The 23272-nt window shown below is 38.0% G+C and overlaps 1 protein-coding gene across 8 annotated transcripts in view; it reads right to left on the bottom strand.

Annotated features, from left to right (window-relative positions):
* LOC138753854 (tau-tubulin kinase 2-like) overlaps positions 1 to 23272 on the bottom strand; it is a 250204-nt gene that overhangs the window by 172046 nt on the left and 54886 nt on the right. For 7 of the 8 annotated variants that reach the window (XM_069917342.1, XM_069917349.1, XM_069917348.1 and 4 more), the window contains exon 2: positions 14573 to 14726. In XM_069917342.1, coding sequence (XP_069773443.1) covers positions 14573 to 14680 — 108 coding nt within the window. In that variant the 5' untranslated portion in view covers positions 14681 to 14726. Of the gene's footprint in view, positions 1 to 14572; positions 14727 to 22383; positions 22407 to 23272 lie in introns of all 8 variants that reach the window. The other variant, XM_069917345.1, reaches the window with a different exon arrangement.

Here is a 23272-nt window from a genome sequence, read left to right as displayed (position 1 = left end):
GGTGCAAGCGCTGAAGGCCGTGGCGACCGGGAGAAGTGCGCTCGCGCTGTGGAAGGGCCGTCCGGTGCCAGTCGTGCGGGGCTCACGCTGCCCGGGGGCCGTGCGCAGCCTGCCATGCCCGTTGCGCCGACAGGAAATCACAGGCGCTCGCCCATCCGCCGCACCGTTCGACAGGTGGGAGAAGTGACTGGTTGTGCGGGAAGCCTTCCAACTGCCTTGCCGGCTGATGACATCGACAGACTTCTCGTGTTACAATTTCTCGTGTTACAATGGGGAAGGATGTGCAATGAAGGGGGAGGATGGTTGGGGTGACATTACCAAAAAACAGCATCGGCTCTCGTTGCAGGGCGGGCCACCTCTAATACATTTTTGAAATGATCTTGCGGGCCAAATATAATTATATCGCGGGCCAAATTTGGCCCGCGGGCCAGAGTTTGACATGTGTGCTCTAGAATCTATTGCTTCAACTGGATGTCATGAAGATAAAGAAAAGCAGATTTTAAGACCAAACTAGACAAAGCCCTGTAAATTAGTCTTTTGTTGAAAGAATTTGCATAATGAGCATGTAAAACTGGCAAACATGAAAACAGTTGTTTTCCTTGTGATTTAATCCTCAAACCAAGCAGCTATTGTTTATAACATTAACCAAGCTCACTCCAGTCAATCATTCACACCAACAAAATTAGAAGTGTTTTTGAAGTGAAATGGGAACACTCATCATCAAGTATCTAAATTACACTGGAAAAAAAACAAAAATGCTACAAGTATTAATGCATGAGGAACTACAGAATAAACATTGCGATATGTACAGGCATTCATTCCTTTTCTAATAATTTGATAATTATGGCATACAATCCAAGTGAATATTACATTTAACATTTTAGGACAGAACTTCACTTTTATTTATGCATAGGAAACCATACTCTTCATTGATTTTTTTGGAAAACCCAAGAATATAGAATTCAAGTTGAACAACATTGGATTATAGCGTCACCAATGACATGGACCAACCAGCTAGGGGCTCAGCAAGACGACCAACGAGAGGCTCAGTGGCCAAAGGACCCACACAGGCTGTGGGTGACGTACAGTTAGGGGAGTGTAGCATGACTAAAAGTTCTCATGACTGAAGGGAGAACAAACTCTTTTATTAGCTCATAAATAAGGGTAGGTTCAACAGTAGTCTTCAAAAGGGTTCTGGTTTTAGGCGGGAAACCAGGGTTATTATGTGGGCAGATGGGGGCAGAGCCAGGAGGTGGGGTCAGCCATCAGCACCACAACCTACCAGTGAATCCCAGTTCACGGTAGGGAGCGACACGGGATGCCTGACCAATTGTCAGAGCCAGGATTCGGGAGGGTGCTGAGGGCAAGGGTGCCTGAAGACCCTCAGGTGCTGAAAGATCCCTGAATGAGTCGGCAGTTTGGATATAGAGCTCAGGTTGCCAGTGAAACAAACAGGAATCTATGCGGCTGCAGAGTCTGCAGGAGTACTGGAGGCAAATCCAGACACTCAACGACTCTGAAAGGACTCTCATGTGCTTCTCTTTCTCCAACTCTTTGGGGCACTAGGCAATGCTCACGGCCTCTGTTTGCTTTACGGCAGACAAAAGTTAAATTACATCATGCATGTTACATTTTTAATATTTTATTATAGGACAATAAAGAGAACCTTGATCCTTGAAGGAGAGTGATGCAAATTTAATACAGTAAACAGAAACTACCACATTCACATCCAAAGAAATGTTCAGAATTAATACATTCACCCAAGCACAAGTTCATCTTCCAATTAGGAAATGAACTGCTCTACACGGACATCCGTAGTGCAATCTCAATCAATGAGTGGGAAACCGATAGCTTCCCCATTAAGTCTGGAGGCAGACTGCGCTCTCCAGTCTTATTTGTGTGCTGAATTGAGTGCTTTGCCGAATCTATCAGGAAGGACGAGGGCATAAAAGGAGTGACATAACCAGGCAGTGGAGGCACTCATGTCAACACTTCCCTGTACAGGGACAACATCACCATCTTCAGTTCAAACTAATGAGCGGGATGTCCATGTAGAACAGTTTAACCCAATTCTGATTTGTAAGAGTGAGTCTGCATCTGATGCCAGGGTAAACCAGAAGAGGGATGCGATGTTCTTCAGTAACTGGCCAACCATTCCACCATCCGCTTCACAGTCAGATCTGACTACCTAAAGGTGTTGGGGATCTGGTTTGGAGGGGCCGAGGCATCCAACAGGAATTTTGGGTCTGTGAACTCCCTTTTAATAAGAGGGAAGAACCTGGTCATCAGGTACGAGGTGCTCTCAGTACCACTGAATGTGGTGCAGGTGTGGCTTACCCTTACACCTCTGCCCAGGCAATTACCAGAGCTGTTTTCCGATTGATATGGAGATCCAAAAGGAAGGGTTACATATACAAGTCACCAAACAATCGGGACAAGGGAATAGCCAAAGTCACACTCATCTTCTCTTTTATTTTTATCCCTCTTATTTTATTTTCTGTTCTTATCAGTTCTGCCAATGGTTCTATAGCTAACGCAAACAGTGAGGGAGATAGTGGACATCCTTGCCTAGTTGACCTGCTTAATTTAAATTGGTTTGATATATATCCATTTACTGTCACCTTCGCCAATGGTCCCAATTAATCCAATTAATACATTTCTCTGGTGGGTTGAACCTCTGTAGTACTTTGAATAAATAATTCCATTCGACCCTGTCAAAGGCTTTTTCTGCGTCTAAGGCAACCGCCACTGTTGGCGTCTTGTTTCCTTGTACTGCATGGATTAAGTTAAAGAACTTACAGATATTGTCCATCTTTTCTTCATAAATCCCGTTTGATCTAGTTTTACTATTTTTGGTACACAGTTGGCCAATCTGTTTGCTAATAGTTTAGCTATTATCTTATAATCTGTGTTGAGTAGAGATATTGGTCTATATGATGCTGGTGTTAGTGGATCTTTCCCAGTCTTTGGTATTACTGTAATTATTGCTGTTTTGCATGAATCTGGCATGTTTTGTGTTTCTTCAATATGGTTCATTACTTCCAGGAGAGGAGGAATTAATAAGTCTTTAAATGTTTTATAGAATTCTATTGGGAGTCCGTCCTCCCCAGGGGTTTCATTGTTCGGTAGTTTTTTTAATATTTCCTCTATTTCAAATGGTTTTATTAATTTGTTTTGCTCCTCTTCTTGCAATTTTGGTAGTTCAATTTTAGCTAGAAACTCATCTATTTTGTCTTCTTTCCCTTCATTCTCAGTTTGATATAATTGCTCGTAGAATTCCTTGAAGTTTTCATTGATCTTCATTGGGTTATATGTAATTTGTTTGTCCTTTTTCCTTGATGCTACTACCGTTCTTTTAGTTTGTTCTGTTTTAAGCTGCCAAGCTAGTATTTTGTGCATTTTTTCTCCTAGCTCATAATACTTCTGTTTTGTCTTCATTATGTTCTTCTCCACCTTGTGCGTTTGTAATGTTTTGTATTTTATTTTTTTTGTCTGCCAATTCTCTTCTTTTTGTTGCATCTTCCCTTGTTGCTAATTCTTTTTCTGTACTTGCTATTTCCCTTTCCAGCTGTTCTATTTCCTGATTGTAGTCCTTCATCTTAGTTACATAACTTATTATCTGCCCTCTGATAAACACTTTCATTGCATCCCATAGTATAAATTTATCTTTCACTGATTCCGTATTTATTTCAAAGTACATTTTAATTTGTCGCTCAATTAATTCTCTAAAATCCTGCTTTTTAAGTAGCATGGAGTTTAATCTCCATCTATACGTTCTCGGTGGGATATCTTCAAGCTCTATTGCTAAAATAGGGGTGAGTGATCCAATAACAATCTAGCTTTATATTCCGTTTTTCTAACTCTCCCTTGGATGTGGGCTGACAACAGGAACAGATCTATCGCTGAGTATGTTTTATGTCTACCCGAATAATATGAGTATTCTTTCTCCTTTGGGTGTTGTTTCCTCCATATGTCCAAAAGTTGCATTTCCTGCATCGATTTAACTATAAATTTGGTTACTTTGTTCTTTCTGCTAGTCTTTTTTCCAGTTTTATCCATCTTTGAGTCCAAATTAAGGTTAAAGTTCCCTCCTATCAGTATCTGCTTAATTTAAATTGCGTATCTGCAATCTTCAAAAAGATATCTGGCATAAATTTTTGATCCTCTTCATTAGGTGTATGTACATTGAGCAAGTTCCAAAATTCTGAATATATCTGACACTTTATCATGACATACCTCCCTGCTGGATCGATTATTTCCTCCTCTATTTTGATTGGTAAAGTCGCACTCATCTTGATGACCACTTTAATGTCTGGCTACTTTAGGCTATTCATGGATCCAAAGTATGAGGGGAACCAATTACCATTATGTGTTGTGGTTCTTCCTGTCCCAGGTGTTGCAAAGGACAGGTCTGGCTCCATTGTCGCAAAATGTCTCAGTCAGGTGGACTTTTCCACACCACATACTTCATGGAAAAGATTTTCCAGACGAACAACTTTGACCACAAGGCCATCATCAGTGATCAGCACAAAATATCCTGCAGATACAGAGATAAGGAGTCGACGGACACAGTGGGTGGTTCTCTGAGCAGAGCATCCAAGTCATCTGGAGGAATTCCTCTTCACCGGTGCTCATGAAGTAGCACAAGGACTTGGCTGAGCTGGCAGTGAGAGGAGCCCTCCCAGTCAGATCCTTCCTGTACAACCAGAACGTAACCCACAATGCACCTTGTCCCCATGATGACTGCAGTGATGTGAAGACAGTCACACCTCTTTGCAGATTCGCTAAGAGTTTGTGGAGAAGGATACAAGCATCCTTGACACAGTTCATCTCCAGCAGCAGCGTGACAGAGGACTCTGATATATGAGCTGTCCCTAGAGGATGCACACAAAGTCAGACATCCAGACTAATCAGTGAAAGATGAACTTTGGTCTCCCCAAAAACTATTAGTCTTTGAGCATGGAGTTGTCAGTGCAGGAATGCTGCCGACTGGCACATTCCAGGCTGCAGGAATATGCACTGAGGCTTGTTGCAGCCAATGCAAGGGTGCTGTGGGGAAGGACCAGTCTAGAGTCCTTCCATTACTGGGCATTGAGGGAGGGGCTGAGTCAGAGGGTAAGCCCCTCAAACAACAGAGGGAAGTAACAAGATGCCACAGTTATAGTAATGGTGTCATTAGACATGAATGTAACAATGTATCGTGATGGAAATGTATGGGCAAGAAATTACGGGTGGGTCAGAAGAGACTTTGAACAGATTTCCTTTTAGAAATAACTTACTGCGAATAAAGTACATTTCTGGTTTAAAAAAAACCAGCCCATATACCGAGCTGTGCATCACACTGCATTGTTTTCACTTCCCCAACTCCACCCTCTTTTTTTTGTACAATTGATTTGCAAAGCCAGAGACATACCCTCATATTGAGGACCTTATCAATACCTTTGCCTTTATTTTCAAATTGTCCCAAAGTTTCTTGTCACTCTATTCTTGCAATTTCAATATGCAAATAACTAAATACATTCTCTGCTCTTGAATCATCAGATTACTTACTCCCATTTCTTTGCCCCATAATTAGCGCCATTCCAAATGATTAATTTGGAATGACATACAGCACAGTAATGGCCCTTTCAGCCCAGGAGCCCTTGCACCCAATTATCTACAACCCCTGGTAGGTTTTTGAAAAGTGGAAGGAAACCAGACCCCTCCGGGGGAATCCTCCTTACAGACAGTGCAGGATTCAAACCGTGCTCCCAGTCACTGGTGCTGTAACAGCGTTGGGCCAACCACTATCCTAATTATGCCACCTGATTCCCTGACTCTCACAGCATTCCCAGACACAGTATTTTGTGCAGATAAGGACACACACGTGGAAGGCAATGAAAGTAAACGTGATAGAAAATATGATGCAGTACATGGAAGTGCAATATCAGCAAATCATCCATCAACCATGGAAAACAAAATAAGGTTGACGTTTTAGCCCAAGCTCTTCAAGAGTGCCTTTTATAGATATGAAAATCTGGTTTACTGTTTGGAAATGCAAGTCATCCACTTTGGACCTATGGATGATAAACCAAAGAACATCCTTAGATGCTAAGAGACTAGCAGCTGTAGTCAAGAATATCAATGAGAACTTGTTCATAGGTACAAGGACTAAAAGGAAAGCTCCCTCGTGATATAATAATGGGATATGCAATGGTTAATAAAATTAAGACTGTCAGCTTTCCTCTTATTATTTACACGCTGCAGTTTTAGTTTTATTTTGCACTTAAATATGGGTTGACGTGCCTAGATAGTGCAACAAAGTATAGAGATAAATTGGGAAAGGTTTGTTAGAGCAGGTCACACAAAAACACTATAAAACAGAATTTTTGCAGAAGCTTTTGCAAGAGTGCTCAGAGACTCATGACAGACTGTTATTTGGAAAAGGGCAACAAATGTAACAACATGCAGTGGCAGCTTTGTCTGGAAGGTCATGTCTTTGCAGGGGGAGGCAAGAGCGCGTTTCCAGAGGGATAAGCTGGCCAGCTTTGGAAGACGGCCTGGTTAAAGGAGAGGACTGGCTGTCCAGTTGGTGTCCTTGGAATAGGAGAAACAGAAGGAATTCTGGTGACCTGAAACAAGGAAAACTCTGAAAATTAACAATAAACTTTTGAGTGGTAACCATTTGCCTGTTCAGCACCAAAGCCTGGCGAACTATATTAATCTTAACTTCTGTGCACAGTACAAGAATTACCTGCAACCAGTGAAACTGGACTGTGAACCAAAGAACTTTGCTGAACTTACACACACATTACCCACACGTGCACTTAGCATTAGTGGGGGGGGGGGGGGGGGGTTAAGTAGGTTAAGTGAATAAATAGATATGTTAAAGTTTGATTCTATTTTCATGTTCAAAGATAATTAAAAGCAACTTTTGTTTAAGTGACCCTTTGTCGTGGTGCATATCTATTGCTGCTGGGTTTTGGGGTCCTCTGGACTCATAACACTAGCATGCACTATATTTTGGTGTATATTACGTTAAACACAATATTAAGTTATTTGAGGTTTGGTTTTTTTTTTGCAGAGCTTAAGATCTAGTTCAAGACATTAAAAAGTATTCTGGGACCACAAAGACCTGTCAGTAGAATTGAAACATCACTTTCTTTGGAAAAACTATGTTTCGATTCTCTTATTGTTATTATCGCCATTTTTATCTCATGGTATATTTTGGTAATTTACATTATGTTGTTGGTGTCTTCTGTACCAATTGCTGTTACAAGAGTTTCAGTGCATCTACACACTCTTAATCCAGGATGATGCAATAATAAAAATGGATAACTATTTGAAAAGTTAAGGGCCTGAGAAAAGCTGAAGTCATGCTAATGATAGAGGGAGTTTTTCCAGCCCATAATAATTAATTTTAATGTAAGAATTATCTAATTTGTTGCTATTTCTTATGCATTTTTTTTCTAAATTTTTATTCACCATTTATACAGGTGATTTCTGCTTCTATCAATTTCCAGAGCTTTACACAATCAAATATGATCAACAGTAATTTATAAATGCATTCTTTAAGTTGCTTGATATTCTCAAAGCAAAATGTAAAGCCTGCATTATTACATTTTGTTATATTTTCCAAATTAGCCTTTCAGATGTGCTTACTCGGGGTTTTTTTTTTAATCAATTAAAACCCCAAGGTTACTTTGGACAGAAACTTCTTCAACAATATGACAATTGGTAGCCATACCAGAAAACCAAAATATGGAAAACATTAAATCCGAGTAAGTAACAGTTAATTTTTTTTAAATCAGAGCTATAAAGTATTGGAAGATACAAAACATTTTAAGATGCAGAAAAAAAGGAAAGAACAAAAAAGTCTGTGGAAGGCAAGAGATTAAAGAAAGGGAAAAAAATTACTGTTGAAAATAAAGGTGGAGTGGCAAAAAATCTATAACAAGTTAATCTGGAAGGCTACAAGTTAACTAATGGGGAAAAAATGGCATTATTTCCTGATCTATGTTGAGCTTTCATAGAATTCACTCAAAGACCAAGCACACACAAAGGGTAATGAGGCAGAAAACAAACAGAAAAATTAGGGACACCATCACAACCACTTTCCCAAAGCAATTACATTACATCTCCTTTATGAGAGGAAACTCATTATGAGTAGCATCTATAATATACATGCAATGCAGTATATCAAAATTAATTTCATTTCACTTTCTACTTCTGTATCCTGCCTCAAGTAGCATTTTTTATGACTAATTTTATAGTTTTTCCATCTACTCCCTCCCCACCCCCCCCCCCCCCCACCCTACCAAATGGCACAATTCCAGAATCAAGCACTCAATTATTTCCTTAAATTTAATCAGAAAATAAACATTGGGTCATGAAGATTCATTTAAAGTTCAGAACATATTAAATCCAAAGTTTTGCTCAGCAGATTATTTTTAGCTTTTCTTGGGTTAAAGGAATGAGAGGCAAATCAGAGACAGGAGGCAGACAGAAAACAAAAGCAGAAGCATAAAAATGGCCAAATAACAATGTTAATGCATTCCCATCAAAATACAAAGGACAGACTCCTGTGAAACAGGAAAAACTGCAGATGCTGTGATTGCAGTAAATACATAAAGATGCTGGAGAAACTCAGCATGTCCCACAGCATCTAAAGATCAACTGGACTGCATCCTGTTGCACTCTCAAATTGATAATGCACATGAATGCCTCTAGATGTCCTGAGGGAGCTATACTTAAACCAATTAATCCCCAGTGATAAAAGACTGTTAGTTAAGCACTGATGATTAACTGCAAATAATGCTTCTGCAGCACAAATCAGTTTACATACAAATAACACGTCACATTTCAAGCTCACTTTTCCTCAGACTGCCAGTCTTGATAGAATAGAAAGACTAGCTAACATTTAAATCTTTCAAGAAGTTTAGGATTAAAAAGTAATTATTTTAGTACTGATTTGTGATTTGTGTATCAGAAAATGTGCATTTTCCGAATCATGGGTCCTCTACCGGCATCACCTACGGCTCCTAGAACGCTTCCACCAGCATTGTCTCCGCTCCATCCTCAAAATTCATTGGAGCGACTTCATCCCTAACGTCGAAGTACTCGAGATGGCAGAGGCCGACAGCAACGAGTCCACGCTGATGAAGATCCAGCTGCGCTGGGTGGGTCACGTCTCCAGAATGGAGGACCATCGCCTTCCCAAGATCATGTTATATGGCGAGCTCTCCACTGGCCACCGTGACAGAGGTGCACCAAAGAAGAGGTACAAGGACTGCCTAAAGAAATCTCTTGGTGCCTGCCACATTGACCACCGCCAGTGGGCTGATATCGCCTCAAACCATGCATCTTGGTGCCTCACAGTTCGGCGGGCAGCAACCTCCTTTGAAGAAGACCGCAGAGCCCACCTCACTGACAAAAGACAAAGGAGGATAAACCCAACACCCAACCCCAACCAATTTTCCCCTGCAACCGCTACAACCGTGTCTGCTTGTCCCGCATCGGACTTGTCAGCCACAATCGAGCCTGCAGCTGACGTGGACTTTTACCCCCTCCAAATCTTCGTCCGCGAAGCCAAGCCAAAGAAGATGCTTCCACATCTGCTAAAGAGTAATCATTCTTGGTAGTGACTTAACTTTGCCCGTAAAGAATATTAATAAACATCTTGTGTTATAAATTGTTCTCTTTACACAATTGTATCAATGTTAGAGATAACTTGTTGAACTGCTCATAGAAGAACCCTTCTCACTTCAAGTATAATGTGACAAATAAACAATCTTCTTGTTAAAAATGTGGGGCTCATTCATGGATTATTATCACAACTTGAAATATTTAAGATGCACAGATGCTCCAGAAACTCCATCTGGTATCTGAAAGTCATTATTTGATTCATATCTATATAATTTATTCAAATTAACCTTGTTTAGAGGGAGGGGTTAGATTAGTGGGGGGTGCGGAATTTTTTTTGTTTTTAGAGATAATTAGATAACAATGGGTTTAAGTGTGGATTATTATGGATCATATCAGAGAATAAGACAAAAATACCTTTTTATAAAACAATGCTAATTTAGGATAATATGTATGATATGACCAGTTTTATGTTAACTAGAAGACCATGTACTTAGGGTTTTATATATTGAAATCAATAAAAATATTTTAAAAAGTAAAAGAATATGTTATTAAATAAGAAAATCTGCAGATTCTGTGATTTTAGTTTACACAAAAATGGAGAAACTTAGCAAGTCATGCAACATTTTTCTGCAGCAAAGATAAATAAACAATGTTTTGAGCCTGAGCCCTTAACATATTAAACTCAGTGTAGTTCCTTGCTCTTGAACTTGGTAAATGATATGCTATCAGGGACATTTTATCCTTGTTATCTTTCTTCAACAACTAGCCTCTTGACAAATTACTGAAGCAACATATTAACAAGTGTAAAAATGCAAAATACTGAAAAGTATAAAATAGCAAATTATCTTGAGGATACATATTTGATAAGAGTCGTGACATTTTGCAAAATGTTCCTGGCAGATCCTCTACTTTGTTGCACAATCTGCTGCCATCCCAATGAATGGGATGACTCACTTGGATGGCAGGCAAGGCAAAACTTTTCATTGTATGTACGTTTATGACAATGAGTAATTCAATTCAATTCTTGGTAAATTAGTATTTTGAGAGATACTGCTAAATCACGAGAGATAAAATTTAAATTTTTTATTCATTTTGCCATGTGATAAAACAACATTTTTTTTAAGTTTGCCTCTGCAAGTTATTGATCATTCCAAAGAGCATCTGATCCACAGAAATGACAATTCATTCTATTTGCCTGATTATTGATCAAGTTACCTCTGTCTGAACACGCCACAATGATTAACAATAAATATTATGTGCAAAACTATTTTCAGATGTTCTGGGAAGGAGGAAAATAAATGAGAGGTAATACCTAGAGATATACCTCTGGGTACAGGTTTATAGTTCCATGAAAATGGTCACGCAGGTTGACAGGGTGGTGAAGAAGGAATTTGGTACACCGTCAGGAAGAGCACTGAATACAGAAGTTGGGACATCATCTTAAAATTGTACAAGACATTGGAAAAGCCACAATTGGAGTATATTATGCAGTTCGGGTCACTCTGCTGTAAGAAAGATGTCATTAAGCTGCAAAAGATGCAACAACAAAAAAAATCACGAGGAGGTTACCAGAACTAGTGGGGTTGAGTTATAACGAGAATATGGACAGGTTAAAACATTTTTCCCCAAGATTGTATGTAGGAGGTTGAATGGGGACCTTCAAGGTTTATAAAATCATGAACAATCATAATCATAATTTAATTTACATTACATTAGCAGAGCTCCAATAATCTTTTATGTAGATCCTTAAACAAATAGACCAACTTTTTTTTTAAAAAACACATCCCAGTCAGTGTTTACGTTGGCAGCAGGGTTTTAAACTGGTGGTTCCACCATGTTTCAATGTGTTCCCCAGCACATCGCCGTGTCCCAGGCTGTGAACTAATTGTCCTGAAAGGTCAGAGTATTCGGAGCAGATTAGAATGTATCGTTCAGCAATAAAGTATTTCCAGCAAATGTTACTTGCTACATCCTTGGGAACAATTCACATAAATGTATTTATCAGCTGTTCAGGATGCACCTCGACCTCAAATGCATCTCCTTCATTGCTTTAATATGTATTCCTTAAATAGATTGATAAGTATTATTCCCAGCCATCTCCAAGGCATCTGTGCAGAAGCAAAGACACATTGGTTGTACCCTTGAATCTCACTGGTAGGGCTTTTTTCTCCACTAGCCAAGCATGGTCCTGGTGCTTTATTTGAGAGCTCTGATGACAATGCATTTGCCAAATACCTTTGAACAGCTGTCAAAAACTATCCAATAGATTCCAGCATTGCTTTTTCCTTTACAGCCTGAAGATCATTCCACATGGATCTCCACATGGATCCCCACCGTCTATCAAATTTACTCTTCAGGATAAAATCTTCAAGAGGCAGGAACATCCCATTACAACAATGGGGGAAACAGATTCTCAGCAGATAATTTTTTTGTGCACCAAGTGTCTATTCGCAGATCAATTGAGCCACACACTAAATCAGTCAGTGGGATGAGACCAACATTACATTCATTTCCCCCCTCCCCTCTTTCCTCTGGGAAATAAATTCATCAGATGGCATGGTTGGCACCTTTACAGTGCTAGCAATCAGGACCGGGATTCAAATCCCGCACTGTCTGTAAGGAGGTTGTCTGTTCTCTTCGTGTCTGCATGGATTTTCCTCGGGGACTCCAATTTTCTCCTACCAGTCAAAATGTTCCGGGGGTTGTAAGTTAATTGGGTGGCAGGGACTTGTAGGCCAAAATGGTATGTTACCATGCTGTTTGTCTAAATTTAATTTTGTTTTAAATCACATTTCTGAGTAAAGGCTATCCTCTACTTCCGACCTATAGAAGTTACATCCACCCGCTCATATGACCAATTTCTTTTTAACATCTTTATTAAAACTACTGTGCAAGTACATATTTTGCATTAAAAATACTGTATACAGTTGACCCCACTCCCCGTTGCCCACTGGAAGCCCAAGGTCCCCGTTGCATCGATTTATAACCAACCCAAGTTACAACCAATACTTCAGTCCCCATTACGGTTGTAAATCGGGGACTACCTGTACACAATCCATTTACAATCTCCAAATAATCTGTAAAAAACCACATGTGGTTGTTGCAGCACTGAAGGCAGGTAAGGAACATACCTGCAACAAAGGGCAGTTTGCATATGATTTCCAGGTATTCTCTCACAATTAAGGAATATTGTAACCACAATTCTAGTTTCACTTCAATTGGTAACACCACTTAATGTATTGAACTAAATGCCCAAGAACATTGCCTTACTTTTGCTTTGACTCTGGTCCACAAAGTCAGTTCAAAATGGTTGCAGATTCCTATCAATCTGCAAACACACAGTGGATATGATCAGGAGATAGCACCTTATTCAAGTAGAGACAATGAGCTTCATGCCTCTGCTATTTAAAATAGTCTTATCCCAAATTCCTTCCAGATGTCCTCAGCAAAGGGCTCCATGGCACAAACAACCAGAGGAGGGGCAACCTGACATTAATGGAATTGCTGGGAAAATTTTCTGTTTCTCAGCTGTTAAAATGAACTGCATTAGTGATACCAGATGATAGTAAATGTAGCCAATCACAGATCTGCTCCCAAAATTCTACTGTGGAGAGCACATTCATGCGGAATATTTTGTAAAAAGTCTTCTAACATCCCAACTTGAAAAATGTTCACTCCCATCTTGTACGTGGGCCTTTGTACTCTAAAATAGTGCAAGGCTGGCAAATGAAGCACAGGTCCATTCCCATACACAGAAACAATACAAAAAATCTAGAATTGTTATGTTGCCAATTCAGGAGTAGAAAAGCCATACGAAGCATTCTACGAAGCATTTTTAAGCATTCTACTGCTTAAAAACTAGGCATGAAAGATTTGCACAGAGGTATATTGTTATTCTCATTTTAAGTCTAATCAGCAAGGACATCAGGCAAGAAGGCGAAACAAATGCATAATGAAGAGGGCTGAAGTTTCAAGACAGCAAGAATTAGATGGACCAGTAGTGTTCCCAGGGTGACAAATTTATTATGGCACTGGTGGAAGCCTGGACTGTGACTAAACATTGGGGAAAGTCAAAGCACAAGAAATGTACAAAGCAAAAACACATGCACTATGCAGAAATCCCTGCCAAAGTATATTTGTAGACCCTGTAAGTCATTAAAAATAATTGAAGGCTTTTCCTCCAGTTGCTAAAAATAAGAATTGCAAGCATTTTGCTCAGCATTCTGTACTAATACAAGATTGCAGTCAATTGTAATTTAGTAACTGACAAAGCTATGAGAAGTATATGAAAGTACTAAGTCAGTCAATCATCGACCCTTTCCACACAACCACACAAAGATCTATTACAGAATAGACACAAGCTATTGAACCTCATTGCAAAAACTCTGGTATGTCTTATTTTTCAAATCTTACCACAAAAGTCTACACATGTCCTTTATATAAATGTTGTTAAGTCACTAAAAGTTGAAAGACCATCTTTGAGTACTAATTAATTAAGCTTGCAAACTTCATTAAGTGTTTTGAACTCACTAGATTTTCACTTATTTGTACATAGTATACTCTTCAGGCAAAAATACAAAGACTTTCAAGTAAAACAAATCTCATCAAGGACTATAATTTACCAGAATACATTAATTTCAGTGCAGTTATCTAAACAGAACTACATTATAGATACAAATTCTTTTTGTCATTTAAGCTCAGCTGCCTTCAAACCATCACAGACCTATTTTGTCCTTTCTTCCCCTCCTTCCTTTAGCTGCACCCAAAATTCCACTTCTAACTTTTACCCATCTAATGAATGTTCACTGACCCAATGTGCAGTTTTGCCCTCTACAGATACTGCTTGGCCTACATAGTACTTCCAAAATACTACTTTTTTTAAAAAAAACAAAGATAATTTATTACTTTCCACCTTTTACACAAAATTTCAAAACTCAGGTGAGCTCACCACTTTCCACCGTTCCTTTACTAAGAAGCTGACTGACAATATGTCAGGCTGCTCGACTCCCCCACTCATGTTTTTAGTCCCTTTTGGAATAGCTGCTATGCAGTGCATAAGTCAGCCTGGATCATCAGGGTTCCAAAGGCAGGTTCCATTTAACCTAAAAGACAAAGTGAATTGGACATTAAAATTAATAAATTGATTCTCATTTATATAACTGAAGATAATATCCATATAACCATATATAGCACAGAACAGGCCAGTTTGGCCCTACTAGTCCATGCCGGAACAAATCCCCACCCTCCTAGTCCCACTGACCAGCATCTGGTCCATACCCTTCTAATCCTCTCCCCTCCATGTAATTATCCAGTCTTTCCTTAAATGTAAATAACGTTCCTGCTTCAACCACCTCCGCCGGAAGCTTATTCCACATCCCAACCACCCTTTGCGTGAAGAAATTTCCCCTCATGTTCCAATCAGTATTTTTGATTTACATAGCGTTAGGAACCTTGCAAAAATAGAACACACTCACTCACTAGTGTTCACATTATTCAAAATAAAATGGTCTTTGCATACATCAGAATTTAAATTGTTCAAGCCAGTTTCTAAATGAAAACATTGTTGACATTTTTCTTGGTTCTTTCACCAGAGGTAGAAAATTACAAGAATTAACTCTCCCTTAAACTTTGCAAATACCCCCCCATTATAAAATGGACATGCCAAATGTTTTCTTTGTCAAAACCTTGACAATGTTTTGCCACTTTCAATAAATTATGCTCAAATACCCCACAATGTGCTCTTGCAAACATTTTAAAATGGTGTCCAAGTTTATATTTCTCTATAATAAATTTCATCTGCCACCTATTGACCATTTCCACCTGTCTATAACACAAAAGCTCCTTTCACACGGGCACCTTGTCCTAGTAACTGACGGCTAATCTACCAGTTGAGGGTCCAGTGTGTAAGCTCCTTAATCGGCACAAAGGCATCAAATCAGGCTGGGGATGATACAACCAAGGTGACACGTTAGCCCCTTTCTCACTGGCATCCCAGTTAATTGGCCGTGCAGTGTCCCAAGATAGGAAGCCCTTTGTATTGTTTCCACTGGGGCATCCTTAACTGGGACACTAATTGCTTTTCCATTGAACAGAATTCATCCCCGGAGATCGGACTGTTCTACCATCGACTGGAAAATGGGTGTCTTTCTGCTGTTCCTTTTCCATTGTTTTCTTTTAATCAGCACATCAGCGTCAGCAAACACCGGGGACATGAGTAGGGATAGAGCTGGTTAATCCCTGGTGTGAAATAGCATCATTTCACACCGGTGTTTGGACAGTGTTCTTTTCCATTGGACCTTGTCTCAGTTAATTCCTGGGACAGGATGTCAGTGGAAAAGGGGCCGTTGATGACGTTTTTGCATGAGTGAAGGAAACAAAAGACTAAAAAGATACAATCTTGTCGACCTATATATACCTTTCTAAAGGACCATGGGAAAGTTGCTGTGGGGGGAGGAGTCACGTGATGGAGTAGTGGCTGGTAGGGGAACTCCAGCCCTCTCCAGAAAAGTTAAAAAAAAAGCAAAGGCACAAACTTATAAACCAAAACAAAGTGAAAGTAAAAGTGTGGAGAAAATGGCATCGAAGAAAGAAAAACCAAAAACAACAGGAAGAAAAGAAGATGGAAAGACGTCGGAAGAAGAAGCTGAAGGCCTTACCTGTACGAAGAGGCCCGCCGCGGAGAGAGAAGCCCGCTCCCGCAGGTCAGTGGAAGTCCCGGGCTCGGGACTACAAAAATGGCTCGCAGAGCCGAGTAAAAGTGCGCAACCGCGCATGCGCATGAAAAAAAACACACTGACAGGAGGGGGGAACAGCTGTGGAGTCGATCTCAACAGCTGAGAGAGACACCTGCAGCACAGCAGCAGGTGCAGAACACAGACAATAACGACAACAAGAAAGAAGAGGGTAAAAACAAAACAAGGAAACAACAGATGGTCAATCCAGAAGAAGAAGAACAGAAAGAAGTGGAAGAAGAAGAGAAAGGCAAGACAATGGATGTATCTTTTTTTAAAGAATATATGGAATCAGTGAAAAAAATGGCAATTACAAGAATTTAATGAGATAAAAAGAAGAATTAAGAATGCAGAAGAAAAAATGAATAAATTGGAAATGGCCATATCAGAGTTAGGAAAAAGAGTGGAAAATATGGAAAAACGAGAAACAATTGTAGATATGGAAGTAGAAGACTTAAAAGAGAAATTAGAAGAATCTAATAAAAAAGTTAAAGAGACATAGGAGCTGTTAGCTCAGAAGATAGATATAATAGAAAACTATAATAGAAGAAATAATATAAAGATAGTGGGCCTTAAGGAAGATGAAGAAGGCAAGAATATGAGAGAATTTATAAAAGATTGGATCCCCAGGGTCCTGGGATGACCAGAATTACAGGAAGAAATTGAAATAGAGAGGGCACATAGAACTTTAGCCCCGAAACCACAACCGCAGCAAAAACCAAGATCCATTTTAGTAAAATTCTTAAGATATACAACAAGAGAAAATATATTGGAGAAAGCAATGAAGAAAGTAAGAGATGACAAAAAGCCACTGGAATATAAAGATCAAAAAAATTTTTTCTATCCAGACATAAGTTTTGAACTCCTGAAGAAGAGAAAGGAGTTCAATATAGCGAAAACGATCTTCTGGAAAAAAGGATATAAGTTTATGTTAAGGTACCCAGCGGTACTTAAAATAGTTATTACAGGGCAACAAAACAGACTATTCTCGGATCCAGAGGAAGCAAGGAATTTTGGAGAACAACTACAAAACAAGCAGAGAGATGAAGACATGTAATAAGAGTAAAAATGACCACGATCTATATGTATGTGTGTAAAGGGGTATATGTGTGTACGTATATAGTGTGCATACATGAATGTATCTGTATTTAGAGGAAAATATATAGAGTATAGACAAGAATTAATAAGGGAGGGAAATGGAATAGAGGGAATAAGGAGGGAATTAAAAGAGTGACCTTTGTTACATATGAAAATTGAAATCTTTTCTGGGGGGGCTGGGTGGGGAGGAGTTACGGTCACTGCAAAATCAGCTGACGTTTGCGAGTGAATTCGCAAATCCAAATGGAGAGGGGAGATGTGGTTGTCCGAAAAGGGATAAAGTGCAACTCAGGAGGGGGAGGGGAGAATGGGGTTAAAGAAGTTTTAAATAGGAGAATAAGGAAAATGTTTGATGTTTTAGAAATGTTGTCTTATAAAGTGTTCAAAACAAGAAAGCAGAAATGGATAAGGTGATGATGGAGAAACGGAAAGGGAAGATAAACAAAGTATAAAATGGCTACGCTGAACTATATGACTTTAAATATTAACGGAATACATAACCAAATTAAAAGGAAGAAACTGCTAAATTTACTGAAAAAATAAAAAATTGATATAGCATTTGTGCAAGAAACACATTTAACTGAATTGGAGCACAAGAAATTAAAGAGAGATTGGGTAGGACATGTAACAGCAGCGTCGTATAATTCAAAAGCAAGAGGAGTAGCAATATTAATTAGTAAAAATGTGACAATTAAAATAGAAGAGGGAATAATAGATCCAGCAGGGAGATATGTAATGATAAAATGTCAGATATATTCGGAGTTTTGGAATCTACTCAATGTATACTCACCTAATGAAGAAGATCAAAAGTTTATGCAAGATATTTTTTTGAAGATAGCAGATACGCAAGGGAACATATTAATAGGAGCAGATTTAAACCTGAATTTGGATTCAAATATGGACAAAACTGGGGAAAAAATCAACAGAAAGAACAAAGTAACCAAATTTATAATTAAATCGATGGAAGAAATGCAACTTTTGGATATATGGAGGAAACCACACCCAATGAAAAGGAATATTCATATTACTCGGCTAGACAGAAAACATATTCAAGAATAGACCTATTTTTGTTATCAGCTCGAATGCAAGATAGAGTAAGAAAAACAGAATATAAAGCTAGAATATTATCAGACCATTCACCCTTAATATTGACAATAAAGTTAGAGGACATCCCTCCAAGAATGTATAGATGGAGATTAAACTCCCTGCTACTCAAAAGGCAGGATTTTAGAGAATTCATTGAAAGACAAATTAAAATGTATTTTGAAATAAACACGGAATCAGTGAAAGATAAGTTTATACTACGGGATGCAATGAAAGCGTTCATTAGAGGGCAAATAATAAGTTATGTAACCAAGATGAAGAAGGACTATAATCAGGAAACAGAGAAGTTGGAAAGGGAAATAGTAAATATAGAAAAAGAATTAGCAATGAAGGAAGATACAACTAAAAGAAGAGAATTGGCAGATAAAAAATAAAATATGAAACACTACAAACATATAAGGTGGAGAAGAATATAATGAAGACAAAACAGAAATATTATGAACTAGAGGAAAAAACGCACAAAATTCTAGCATGGCAGCTTAAGACAGAACAAGCTAAGAAAATGGTATTGGCATCAAGGAAAAAAGACAAACAAATCACATATAATCCAAAGGAGATCAAGGAAAACTTTAGAGAATTCTATGAACAATTATACCAAACTGAAAACGAAGGGAAAGAAGGCAAAATAGATGAATTTCTAACTAAAATTGAACTACCAAAATTACAAATAGAGGAACAAAATAAATTAACAGAACCATTTGAAATAGTAGAAATACAAGAGATAATTTAAAAATTACCAAATAATAAAACACCAGGAGAGGATGGATTCCCAATAGAATTCTATAAAACATTTAAAGATTTATTAATTCCTCCCCTCCTGGAAGTAATCAACCAGATTGATAAAACACAAAGCTTACCAGATTCATGTAAAACAGTAATAATTACAGTAATACTAAAGCAAGGGAAAGATCCACTCGCACCAGCGTCATATAGACCAATATCATTACTTAACACAGATTATAAGATAATAGCTAAACTATTAGCAAACAGATTAGCAGAGTATGTACCTAAAATGGTAAATCTAGACCAAACTGGATTTATTAAAAAAAGACACACAACAGACAATATTTGTAAATTTATTAACTTAACTCATGCAGTAGAAGGGAGTAAAGCGCCAACAGTAGCAGTTGCTTTAGACGCAGAGAAGGCCTTTGACAGAGTAGAATGGAATTATTTATTCAAAGTATTGCAAAAATTCAGTTTACCAGAGAAGTATATTAATTGGATTAAAGCATTATATAAGGGGCCATTGGCGAAAGTGACAGTAAATGGATATATATCAAAGCAATTTAACTTTAGCAGGTCAACACGGCAGGGATGCCCACTATCACCCTTATTGTTCGCATTAGCTATAGAACCACTAGCAGAATTGATAAGAACAGAAAATAATATAAAAGGGATAAAAATAAAAGACAAGGAATATAAAATCAGTTTATTTGCGGACGATGTTATAGTATACTTAACAGAACCAGAACTATCAATAAAAGAATTATATAAGAAATTGAAGGAATATTGAGAAGTGTCGGGTTACAAGATTAACGTAAATAAAAGTGAAGCAATGCCAATGAATAATGCGGATTTCTCAAAATTTAAGAAGGAATCACCATTCAGATGGCAAATGCAAGCAATAAGATATCTAGGTATACAAATAAATAAAAATCTCGGCCAACAATATAAACTCAATTATTATCCACTAATGAAAAAATTACAGGACGATTTAGAGCATTGGAAAGATTTGCCATTAACACTAATAGGAAGGATAAACTGTATTAAAATGAACATTTTCCCAAGGATATTATACCTATTTCAGGCATTGCCAATACACTTGACAGAGAAATTCTTCAAGGAGTTAAAGAAAATAATAAGGAAATTTTTATGGAAAGGGGGGAAACAGAGGATAGCACTAGATAAATTAACAGAATGGTATAAACATGGAGGTTTACAACTGCCAAGCTTTAAAAATTATTATAGAGCCGCACAATTAAGATACTTATCAGATTTTTATCAAACAAGGGAAAAGCCAGATTGGACTAGATTAGAATTAGATAAAATAGGGGAAAAGATACCTGAACACATATTATATAAATGGGATGAAAAATTGGTACAACATAGAAGTTCTCCAGTATTACATCATCTACTCAATATTTGGAAAAAGATTCATGTAGAAAGGAATAAAAACAAATTATCAATTACCAAAATAATATTGACGCAAAATAAGTTACTCCCTTTTACAATAGATAACCTTTCCTTTAGAGAATGGGAGAAAAAAGGGATCAAAAGAATAGAAAATTGTTTTTCAGGAAATAGATTATTATCCTTTGAACAAATGAAAGATAAATACAATGTAACTCAAGATACAGTGCTGGCATATTACCAATTGAGATCCTACTTGAAGGACAAATTAGGAAGCAGTCTGAGTTTACCAGAGGGAAGTAACTTTGAATATGTGATTACAGATACAATGATAATCAAAAGATTTATAACAAATATGTATATTAAACTGCAAGAAAAGGAGAATGAAGAAACAAATGGTAAAACTAAACAAAAATGGGAACAAGATTTAAATATAAAGATAAAAAAGGAAACATGGGAGAAGTTATGTTCTGGAACGATGAAAAATACAATAAATACGAGGTTACGTATGATACAATATAACTGGATACACAGGCTATACATTACACCTCAAAAGTTAAATAAATGGGACCCAACAGTATCTGATAGATGTTTTCGATGTAAAAAAGAAATGGGAACAACAATTCATGCAATCTGGACATGTGAGAAAGTAGAAAAATTTTGGGAAGATCTAAACCAAATATTAAATAAAATTACAGAAAACAATATACCAAAGAATCCAGAGATCTTCCTCCTAAGTAACATAAAAAACAAAGAATTTGGAATTGATTTGGATGGTGCACAAAAAAGGTTTGTTAAGATAGCTCTAGCCGTAGCAAAAAAATGTATTATGTCAACCTGGAAATTGGAAGATAATTTGAAAATACAACAATGGTATATAGAAATGAATAAATGTATTCTATTAGAAAAAATAACATATAGTTTAAGAAATAATATTGAAATATTTGAACAAATATGGGAGCCTTACATGAAACACAATAGAGAAAACCTACCGGGGACATTCACTACCTAAATTAACGAAAGGAGAAGGAAATGAAAAGAATTGACTCAGTGGAATTTCTTGTTTATTTTTATTGAATGACAACATTGTTTGACTGGTTTAATGTATCCTAGATTTTGTACTTTAAATGGACAGGGGGGGAAGTAAGGAGGGTGGGATGGGAGGAGGGAGGGGGGGAGAAAATGGCACTGTATATATTTGAAAAGGAAAATGTATGTATCATGGTTAATGTGGTTTATGGTGTGAAAAATAAAAAAAATTTAAAAAAAAAGGAAAGTCGCAGTGGGGGTGAGGGGAGTAAGAGCGAGAGCACCTGACCTTCCAGAATTCTGTGCAGCAGAGAAAGCCTTCCATGAATGCTCCATGCATATAGTACTTTCCCTGCTGCACAGAATTCTGGGAGGGCAGGTCCACCATCGCTCTTTATAAATTGTATGCTAGTGTCACTAGAATTTTCCCACAGTCTTTATAAATTGTGTGGCTGCATTTTATACAACTTTCCCATGGTCTTTTATAAATTTATAAAGGTTTCTATAGATCAGCATAACAACAATGGCTGAAGGGCTCATATTGTGCTGTACATAATGTTTAATTATGTAATAATTAGGCATGATACATTTTGTTTAAATATAAGATCATAATACATCGATCAGGATTTAGGGCAGGTCTACCATCGCTCGATGTGTCACTCACATGTCACCAGTGGATAGAATCCCCTGTGAAAGGACACAGTAAACCTGTTAACAATGGCCCAGTGTGAAAGGCAAAAGCAGCTTCCTTAACCATTCACTGAATGGCCAATCTTCTGGTTAGCCAGTGTGAAAAAGGCTATAGTCTATTATTATTTTTCTCAAAAACTACGCATCCAAGTTTTGTGTCATCTGAAGCTTTGGAAAATGTGCCCACAGCACCCAAGTCCAAGCCAAACATATACATTCAAGAAAGGAGAAACTCCAATGCTGCACTCTGGTGAACTTGGCCATATATCAACTCTCTTGTCTAAAAGTCCTCTAATTCTGTTTCAACCACTTCACAATTTTTCTATTAATGCTGCTTTAATTCCTCCATCAACATACAGTTCATTCATAACAATAAACCAAGAAACTGCATAGTTGTTGCACTTCTCTCATCCCTCTTACCAATTTTATCCTTACAAATAATTTGTTTTTCCAAACAGGTCTAATTGTGGAGATCCCCATGCATGAATCTACATGTTTGGAAGATTATAGGCAGGGTCTCTCAAAGTTCCTCTCTTACTTCCCACCAATCTCAGATGCATCCCAATTCCACCCACTGTTAGGTAAAAACATCATGAGCTGGGAATGTAGAAGGAGTCACCCAGTGCTGGGCCGTAACAAGATGCAGTTGTGACCTTGTACTCTCAAGATAAGAGTGGGGATGACAAATTGATGTGCAGGAAACTAGCAGAGAAGGATAGCAACAGTTTATTCATTGGACAATGTCATGGTATGATAATTTACTAAGTACGTATCCTAAGGTATATAAAAAACACCACTTGCTGATAACGGCAGAATGCGCCTTCTCCAACTAACACTGGCTAGTGTTACAATCCGGCAATAAA

This window comes from Narcine bancroftii, chromosome 2 (genome assembly GCF_036971445.1).
Source record: "Narcine bancroftii isolate sNarBan1 chromosome 2, sNarBan1.hap1, whole genome shotgun sequence".
In the NCBI taxonomy this organism is placed as follows: domain Eukaryota; kingdom Metazoa; phylum Chordata; class Chondrichthyes; order Torpediniformes; family Narcinidae; genus Narcine; species Narcine bancroftii.
Note: the sequence above shows the minus strand (reverse complement) of the source record. Positions and strands in the feature narration are given on the sequence as shown.